The 10427-nt window shown below is 40.3% G+C and overlaps 1 protein-coding gene across 1 annotated transcript; it reads left to right on the forward strand.

Moving 5' to 3' along the window:
* The first annotated feature begins 2521 nt into the window (after positions 1-2521).
* On the forward strand, positions 2522-10098 carry HSPA13 (heat shock protein family A (Hsp70) member 13). Its single transcript, XM_040566353.1, has 5 exons — positions 2522-2638; positions 2849-3189; positions 4125-4338; positions 4882-5049; positions 6577-10098. Exons 1-5 carry the CDS (start codon positions 2614-2616, stop codon positions 7245-7247), a joined length of 1419 nt encoding a protein of 472 aa, XP_040422287.1. The 5' UTR covers positions 2522-2613; the 3' UTR covers positions 7248-10098.
* Positions 10099-10427: the final 329 nt, after the last annotated feature.

Genomic DNA, 10427 nt, shown 5'->3' on the forward strand with positions numbered 1-10427 from the left:
CAGGTAACGTTGAGGGCCAGGTGCGTGGTCACAAGGGTTTATCAGTGCAGCAGCAGAGCCAGCACAGACAACCAAATCAGCAAAGATACCAGATACCAGCAAAGATACCATTCAGTCGTAGTAGTGCAAGTCACCGTAGAGCCTCATCCACCCTAATTCTGCCACATCCAGGGAAGCTAGCTTTATCACAGTGACAGGCTTTTTAAAGGGAGTTGTAGGGGTCTGAGCTTGTATTGCCCACTGTCAGGTGAGTATGTCAAACACTGCGGTATAGGCCCTACCTTCCATTACAGGGATATGGCTAAAACACAACATTTTAGAAAACAAACAAACAAACAAACAAACAGGCCTGCCTTTGTTTTTTCCCCCCATCCATGCTTATGTTCCTCACTACGTAGTCAGAAGGGCAGAGACTACCCACAGCCTTCCCCTTCTAACTGAATTAGCCTATCCCTCCAAGCCAATGAAAAATGAAAGGAAATTACTGTGCAAAATCAAAAAAAATGTCTTATGAAACACTGAATGTGCTCTTCTGCTTCTGAACAACACTGAGTGCAGCTTGTGCTGAGAGGAGGGAAGAAAATGAAAACAGATTTCACCCTTCTGTACAAGAGCTCTGTGAGGGTAAATAATAAAATAATAATAAATAAATAAATAAATAAATAAATAATAATAATAATACAAGCTGGTTTTAATATAATTGATACTAAGGATTGATCCAGAAGACACTCTGGTAATGCCCCAGAAAACAAACACAAACTCTCTAGGACTATTTCTGCCTATTTTGCAGACGCATGAGAAGTCAGGCATCTTTCTGTAGATGCAGGAATATCCATGAGCAGGCCCTGATATGTCATGGAAAAGATGTAGGAGAAAAATGAGGCACTTCGGGACTTCGTCTGACCACTAGTGCTGAAGATCAAATGTTGCAGTCAAGTAGTAAGTTGCACTTACTACAGAGTAAGTAGGCTGGATCCAGTCTTCAATTACACAAAAGCCGAAAACAGCTACAGGGAGGAAGGTGTTTCCTGAAGAAGATTCTGGTGCAATATGTTTGCTGCAGTGAGCAGCAAGGCTCTCCTTGGTTTGACTCCCAGGCAGGTGGCCTGTGCTGTGTAATTCTGCAGGGAACAGAGAGGCCTCCGGGGAGCTGGAGTACGTAGGGAAGCTTTGACTGACACACTGCATTGACTGGGCAGCTTTACTCTGAACAAATGGGATGGAAGGATGTAGGAGAGGGAGTGTGAATTCTGTCCTGCAGCATGTATCTGATCAAGTGAACCCAATGCCTCTCAGTTTTAACCTTGAGGATAAAAACAAAGCCTGGCCTATGCTTTAGAAAAGTTGAAATCTCCAAAATGAGGTTTTGTCACAGTATTTTTAACAAACACCTGTACATAGCAGCCTTCAGAAGTATGAGATTTCAGATGGTCCCTATGTACTAAAGCACTGGTTACTACCAAATATCAAAATTATCAGCAACCCCCAGTTTCAGCATATGCCCCGTTTTCACTAAATCCATTCATTTTGCCTGCTTACCATCAGCAGCTGCATAAAATACAAAGTGCCAGCTATTGAGTCATATGAGTGAAGAAATGCTGTGAGCAATCTTTACAAGTTTTCCCCACTTAAATAACTTCAGAATGGCCACTTTCACAACGGTGCCACTTAAACGTGCTGATTGAAATATTCAACTCCCAATGTCTGGAAAAGTCATTAGATGCATAATTAGAAAACCAGACGGATCATGAGTCACCAAGATGGGTTAACTTTCTCTTCCCTCACGAAGGAGTTTCCACCTTCTCATGCACAGAGCAAGCCATATCACTGTAACTATGTTAACAATAAACACAGGATGTATATGTTTTTTACTATTAAGTTGAAGTGGTGCCACTTTTGGTACATAGATGCTTGTAAGAAGTAAGCTCCTGGGAATTGTTTTAGGTTATGCACCTTCCCATCCCTAGAGGCACTAGAGATGGTGAGTGCAACAGAACTTGGTGTAAGTTTTCCCCCAGCGTGCAGTTTGCTACCAGCTGTTCGTTTATGGATATTTCCAGTTAGGAAACACCCGACTTAAGCTGCCTGAGGAAAATGCCCGGTTCTTGCCATCCATTTCTGCCTGAGCAGAGACCTGCTCTGAAGGGACCTGAGGATCTATCGCCTCTTATGAGACCAGAGCTTAGCAGAGCTGAGAAGAAGCAGACCCTTAATGCACTACTTAAGAATAGAAGACGGGGAGTTCAGGCACAGATCCACTTCTTGGATCAATCACTGGGTTCTCCCACTACTGCAGGCCCGCCCGCCTGCGGAACTACCACTCCCAGCAGGCACCGCGACCCAGCCGGGCCGCGCACGCGCGGGCAGGGCCACCCTCGCTCGCTCCTTGCTCCTCCCCTCCGCTGCCGCCGAGCAGAGTCAGCTCCCATCGGCCCGTGCCCGCCGGAAAGAGGCGCGCCCCGGCTCCTCCTGGGAGCTGTAGTTCCGCCGCGCCGCACAGCAGGTATATATCTGCGGGGCGTACGAGACGCGCGGACTACAAGTCCTGGCGTACGGCGCGGCCCGGAAGGATCCGTCAGCAGTCGGCGCTGGCGGGCGGTGCGGCAGCCGGCGATGGCGGGGCAGATGGCGGTGCTGGGTACGGGCCGGGGCTGGGGCCGGGCGGCTGGGCTGGTTTAGTGCCTCACGAGAGGGGTTCGGGGCTGTGCGAAGTGCTCCTGGGGGCTATGAATAAAACTGGTAATGCTAAATAAATAATAAAATAATAAAACTGGGGGCGTGAAATAAAACTGCATGAAACGTAATGTGTAATGTGTTGACCTTTTTTCTTTTAAACCCTGTGTTTCAGGCTCGGCTGTCCTGGCGCTCCTGTTAGCCGGCTATCTAGCCCAGCAGTATTTACCGATGCCTACGCCAAAAGTAATCGGGATTGATCTTGGCACGACTTACTGCTCTGTTGGTGTCTTTCTTCCTGGGACGGGGCAGGTGAAGGTTATTGCAGATGAAAACGGGCACCACAGCATACCCAGCATAGTGTCCTTCACTGACAGGGATGTGCACGTAGGGTATGATGGTCTGGAACTGGCAGATTCGAATCCTCAGAACACTATATACGATGCAAAGCGATTCATTGGGAAGATTTTCACTGCAGAAGAACTGAAAAGTGAAAGCAGTAGGTATCCGTTTAAGGTAAGCAGCCATCTTCATCACTTCTCTGCAAGCAGTAATGTGTAGAAAACTTCAGTCAATAACCAACGAGTGACCAGGTTCTCTGACCCTGTGTCATTTGGCTAAATCTGATAGGCCTGGAAACCATAAGACTTCCACCAGTGTTTACTTCTCCCTTCTCTGGGTATGTTGCATACTGCTGCATGAGAGTTGACAGTGATTTTCCAGAGGACCCTATTCTCTACTGTGAAATGTGTTTCTGGGTAACTCTCCTTTGTCTTAAAATATAAGCTTAAACTTGAAATTCTAACTGTTCTTTAATGAAGCTTCATTTTATTTCTGATATAAGGGGGGAAAAAGAAGCCTAAAAGTCAACATATTCTCTGTCCCAGTGCATTTTTCCCTAGTACTTTTCAGTGCTAAATTTACAAGCAACAGATCTTGAGAGCTGCTATCTAAAAAAGAATATTGTATTAATTTAGCACGGTGCTGTGGTGAAGTTTTTTCTGTAAAGAGACTAATTTTCAGCTACTGCAAGCAGCCTGTATTCTTAAGAGGATCTGTTCCAATACCTTGCTTCCTTTCTCAACAAAGAACTTGTGGGAAGCTTTATCAGTAAATTTAATGATTAAAAAGCATTACTTTCATCATTGAATGCATTGTTGTCACATAGCATTGAAGTTGATTATGTAGTTACTAGGTCTTAACTTTTTTTTTAATGCATCTTACCTGGTCAAAGGAGTTGTCAGTACTCTGGATATACTCCGACCCTTTATGTTGCAGGTTTTGCATAGTACTCACAATCAAAGAATAAAAGTGATTCAAGAAGTGGCAAAAGTACATTGATATTTTTCCAGAATAAACAGACTGTATGGGAATCTAATGTTTGGTGGGAGTGGGGGAAAGGGCGTAAGAAGGACTTCTTACCAATGGGCTGTGTTGCTTTTTCCTCCTAGATTTTCAACAATGGCGGATCAGCTGAATTTTCTGTGACAACTAATGAAACCTTTCATGTCACTCCAGAGCATATTGGCTCTCAGCTGCTACTGAAATTGAAGAGAATGGCAGAAGACAATCTTGGTATGCCCATTTTGAAGGCAGTCATCTCTGTGCCAGCAGAGTTTGATGAAAGGCAACGGAATGCTACTGTTAAGGCAGCTAACCTTGCAGGTGATGTCTCTTTATCCTAGCATTTTCTTTTGTGGAGCCTTAAGGTTATCTTTAGATTTATTTCACTAACAGTAAAGGCTATGGATTTTTGTTCTTGTTTTTCAATGACTACTAGCAATTGTGAGGAATAGCAGAGAACTCTTGAGTACCAACAGATGCAGTAGACTAATGCAAATATAGGTAGCTAGAAGAACTAATCTTACTCAAGGAAAATAGTATTTTTGGTAATCTCTAAATAGAATGTACAGAGCACACTTAGACATAACTTATACACAAATAAAAGGTTCTGAAATAAATCTACTTAGCAAGGTTTCTCTGGAGAAAACATGTTTGGGAAGATCATGATTCATGCCTTCATCCTGACACTGAAGTAGTATTACTTCAGGCTTAAATAAGGAAAAGAGTTTTCTAAGCACTAATACTTGATGAACTATCTTACCTTCACGTTTCACTTACGTTTAGTACAAAGTAACTAATGGTAAATGTTATGTTGTGAAAACTATGTTTTTCTAGTCTATGTGACTGTTGCTTTGCTCTTTTTAGGGCTAGAAATCTTGAGAGTAATTAACGAACCCACAGCTGCAGCTATGGCTTACGGACTGCACAAAGCTGATGTGTTTAACGTTCTGGTGGTGGATTTGGGTGGAGGAACTTTGGATGTCTCTCTGTTGAACAAGCAGGGAGGGATGTTCCTCACACGAGCCATGGCAGGTGAGAAAAATGGTTTACTTTCACAAGGGGTAGTGGGAAGAGAAAGCTGCACCTGAATTCACCATTAGGGAAGTTATTTAAAACACAGCACTCTCACAAAGGGTTCTCGACTGCCCTTCACACAAAACTAGGTTTGCAACTGCTTTCACCAGTTAAGAGAGATTCAGTTTTTAGCTGGCTCAAAGTAATACATTGTGGATTAATTTTATCTGTGGCTGTTGATTTTTGTGCCTACTAGTACAAGTGCTGCTGTGTATTACAAACCGCTTTGTTCTAAAGCTTTCTGTTACCTTTGTCTGAGCCGAGAGTGTTTACTGAATTGTTGATGGGTGCTTTGGAACGTCCTTGTTCTGCGTTTAGCTCCAGCATAGTTGTGTAGGCTTTGGAAACTGTGTTCTGTTAACCCGGAAGTGTTTTTTTTAATACGCATATGCCAAAATGATTCATTGTTTGGCAAAGATTTCTGGAAGCAAGCAATATTTAGTAAAACTGGAGTGAATAGACAACTGCTTTGTGGGTGACCTGGATTCAGACAGGTCTGAGATGCAGTGCTACTTTCAGTATTGCCTTAAATGAACAAGTTTTAATGTCAGCTGCTGCGCTGTCCAGTAAGAGCAGAACAGCAAGAAATGCTCAGCTACTTCATTCTTATCCATTTGAATGGATGTCCATTAAGTGAATTCCTCTTTTCAATCATAACAAAAAGGTGGAAACTTTGAGAGTACTATTCAACACAGATGAAAACTGGCAGGGTATTTTTAAAAATATTTTTTAATGGAAAACATGAACAATTATTTGAAAGGTTTTGGAAATGTGGTGTGAAAATAATCTTTCAGAAGGAAATTGGCTATACAGAATACTTCTCTCTCTCTGAAGGCTAATATAAGATATACTTCTAAATAGAGCTTGAAGCTCACTGCTTGCATTTTATCATTTTTTTCTGCTTTTTTCAGAGTGTATCCATCTACTTTAATAGTGCCTTGTTTTTCATGTGAATGCATGAAGCCACTGAGTAACTTGAAAATGTTAAAACTAACTCCTATAATGCTGCACTCTGGTAGCTTCTAATAAAAAAGTCAATTTTGGGCAGAGAAATTTAAGCATTCTAGGAATTCTAGCTGGGAAAACAATTTACTGTGAGATATTGCACTTCAATGATAGGCTACCAGCTACAGACTTTTCTTGTTACATATTTTTGTCTACAGAGAACACTCCCATTGAGGTAACAACCACTTTTTTTTTCCTCTGTTACAGCTTAACAGGGCAGTTCCAGGGAAAAATGTTCACAGGGATAGATTCCATAGTAGCTGATAAATTAAAAAAATCTGCAAATGATTATCCATCATGTATCCTTCAGTAGAACGTTAATTATGTCTATTTCCCCAGTTCTCTGAGCTCTTGCTCAGTGCTTACGGTCTTAGTATCATCGTTTTAGCCCTTGAGTACCATCTCCCAGTACAAGAAGACGCATGCTGCTTGCTGAAGTTTTGAAGGTAATGTCTGATGCTCTCTGTTCTGGTGTTTTAGGTAATAACAAACTCGGAGGACAGGATTTTAATCAGAGGTTGATGCAGCATTTATACGATCAGCTCCATCAAAAATATGGTTCTCTGCCATCAAGAAAAGAAGAAATACATCGCCTCAGACAGGCTGTGGAAGCAGTTAAATTAAACTTGACAGTTCATGAGGCATCTACGCTAAGGGTGTTGTTGACTATGCCAGAAACAAAGCTTACAAAAGAACTTCCAGAAGGTCAGGTAAAACAAAATGCTGCTCATACAGACAAGCCTTCACAGAAAACAAAAGACCTGGAAGATCTTGGAGATGTTTCAAATGGAAAAAATGACTTTGTCAAAGTTGTGTTTGAAAGAGAAATCTCTAGGAAACTATTTGATGTATTGAATGAGGACCTTTTTGAGAAGATTCTTGTGCCCATTGAACAGGTGTTGAAGGAAGGGCACCTACACAAAACCGAAGTGGATGAAATTGTGTTAGTTGGGGGCTCCACCCGGATTCCTAAAATACGCAAAGTTATTCGGGATTTCTTTGGGAAGGAACCTAACACCTCTGTAGACCCTGACCTAGCAGTTGTAATGGGTGTAGCTATCCAAGCAGGAATTGTTGGTGGGTCCTGGCCTCTCCAAGTCAGTGCTATAGAAATTCCTAATAAGCATTTACAGAAGACTAATTTTAACTGAAGATAAACTCTTTCCTGTTGCATTCCATCTCTTAAAAAGCATACCCTGATGGTGCGTACTTATCTGACTGACAGTGGAGCCTAATCTTAGCCATATAATGATCATTTTTTTATCACTTCCAGTTCGTGCTGCTGGATGCCTGTGTTAAAACTAGACCTTACTTTAAAGGTACGAGTGGTTTTCAAAGTTCTGAAGTGTCCTGTGTTTGCTTGTAGACTGGATATAAGATGAAAATGCTAATGATGACACACCCACATTTTCTTGCTAAATTTTATTAGCAAATCCTAAAGAGGTGTTTGTTGAAAAATTGAATATAAAGAGAGTGTGACCAAAGCTTAGAAATAATACGGCATTATGCTGTAGGTGTTCCCACATCAAATATATTTACTTTGGAAGAATGTGAAGCAGTGTTAACACACATAAGCACTAGTAGTCTTGAGCTTAAATTTATTTATTAAATTGAGTTATTTGAGCATTTAGGAACCTTTCTAAAAGGCATGTTGCAGCTTGAATGAGATTTACACACTCAGTTGATTCTTCTGCTGTTCATAACAGCATAACAGTATTACTGAAATCAAGTGGCAAGTTCCTGCCTCATGTTTCAGTCACGCCATGCTAAGAAATTTAGCTCTTGCTGATGTACAGTTATTTAGTGTGTCTCCAAGGGCTAACTTTGTGATCTGTTCTTGATGGTTAACACATAAGTGCTGCTGTCATACCACTTACGTTCTCAACAGGGAACAAGTGCATATCATCAACTCCTTATACCTCTCCCCATCTTATTTGAAAATTGTAGTAATTTTATTTTTAGGTATCTTAAAGTTACGTCTGTATATATTCCCTTAAATTTGACCAACATGAATTTCATTGTTGCACACTTCCTGGTGTGTGATGTCCTTCCCCTTGAGTACCTCCCAACTGTGCTGTTGTCAGAGAGAAAGTGTGGGGCAGAAGGGACCACGTGGATGAAATCTAGTTCCTTTAGTAAGTGAAAAATCATCCAAGTCTATACTTTGGATAGATAGTATCTTTGGTTTAAGTTTTGTCATATCCCCACTCTAAACTGAATGTAGATTAGAGATTGTAGCTGTTCTTTTGGGAAGGAAGCAGAGCCTGTAACTCAGGATTTGAGGTAGCAGCAAATATTTCGCCACCCACCTATCTAGCAAATGCATGAGGAAGAAAAAAAGTTGATACAAAAGAAAGTTGGTGACAGTTCTGCTTTTTATGAAGAGTTAATACTGAAAGGGCCAGATGAATTTATGTTTAGAACTCTGCAGTGAAAACACTTCATTCAGGTAAGACCTGTCTCTTCATCCATCAATGCAGTCTTAATCAGGTAAGGTCTAGTAACAGGTGATCTAAGCATTTTTTAATGCTTCAAAAATAATTGTGTTAAGTGTGCCAAGATATGAACTGTGGGGCTTAGATCTGTAGCTTAACTTAGAACCATTTTAAAATAGGTTTATCGTTCTCCTGGCGGTAGATCTGATTTACGGCACTGCCTTTTCAAATGGTTGCATCAGCATAATTGAGTAGCTATACTCTAAACATATGCTTGAAGTAATCCTATTAAAAACCTCTTAAATTGAATCTTAGTTGCATGCAACAATTCCTTCAGTATTATTTAACTTCACAGAAGACTCCCACAATATTGCTAACATCTGTTTAATTTCACTGAGTTGAAAACCAAAGTGAATTTTTGAGGATTTTTTCTTCCTTTGTATCTATTTGAAAGTGACCCTGCCTTTACATCTGTATGGGACATCCAGTACTGTGATAATGTATTCAAAAGAAAATTTGTACAGTTATTAAAAAAAAGTGGGTCCTAAGGGATGGTGAATATAACTAAAACTCCTGAGTTGAAAGAAGTCTCTTCAGTGAAATCATGGATGAATGCCAATATACAATACAGTTCTCACGTGCAGTTGCTGTTTGGGGTCTTTGCGTTGCAGACATACATGTGTATATACACAATTCAACATATATTCCAAAGTATTTGGAGTCATTGTGGCCTTTTTTCTATCCTGCTAAAATTCATGTCAAAGTGTACTGGAGTTTTAGTAGGTGTTCAGTAGGTTTTTTTGTTGTTTTTTAATGCAGCTGTTCATTTTATGCAGTGCATTGAAACGTTGCAGTTGAGCTAAAACTAAAAGATTTTTGAAATTTCGGGACAAGTTATGCAGAAGCGTGGGAGTAACTTTAAACTGTTAAGCTCTTAAATGCAAATAAATGAAGTACTTTTTTTCTTTAGCATAGTCCTTCAGTATGGAGGAGTTTAATAATTAAAAGCAACCTCTGGTGTTAATCTGGGAATTGCAAGGGAAGGGTAAGTTGTTGTTTACTTGTGAAAATTTCACAAAAGGGTATTTATTCGTTCAGATTTCAATACAGATTATTTTAGTAAATAAGTTACTGTACATTGGATATCTCTCAATGCATCTTTATTTATTAGGTAACTTTTCTGAATTCTGTGGTCAAGTTATTTATTTGATCTTAGTACTGTATTTTGACACAAACCATCACATTTTAGATAAGTAGAACACTACTAAATGGACATTTCCAGGTATGCACACATACTGTTTATCAAAAGTCTCTGTTTCAACAAATTGATATTTGAAGGCTGAAATCTTTCTACAAACTGTCCTTTAATTCTGAGTATGGTTCCTGTGGTGTTAGATGTGTAACAAATCTATATAGCTAAAGCTTGTATTGTGAGTTGAAATTCTGAAAGCATAAGGTGCCTCACTAATTGTATGTTCCTGAATTGTTTCTAAGTGCAGACGGTGAAATGCATCTTACAAGTAACCTTTTAAAATGTTTTTATTAAAAGCATTTTCTGTCCTTTCAATCTGTTGTCTCAATTTATTGGCAAAATACTTTAACAGCAGTATTTTTCTATTTCTTCCTTGAATTCCTTTGGAGCTTAGAGGATGAGATTATAATCTTCCAATTTGTCAAAGGGTTTCTAAGGCCTGGAGTGACAGATCTTTTCTAGAAAGAGGCAAAGAGTATTAGGAACTGGGGCGGGAAGGAAAAATCTCTGGCTCCTGAAGCTGCAATTCTGGGTGGATGAACAGAACTGAGAAAAAGGATTGCATGTTGGTACAGGGGAAAGCAAGGAGTGACTGGGAGGGATGCAGAAATGCTAATACGTCATGAAACCTTAGTCAAAGGGGA

The sequence above is a fragment of the Cygnus olor genome, chromosome 1 (genome assembly GCF_009769625.2).
Source record: "Cygnus olor isolate bCygOlo1 chromosome 1, bCygOlo1.pri.v2, whole genome shotgun sequence".
Lineage (NCBI taxonomy): Eukaryota > Metazoa > Chordata > Aves > Anseriformes > Anatidae > Cygnus > Cygnus olor.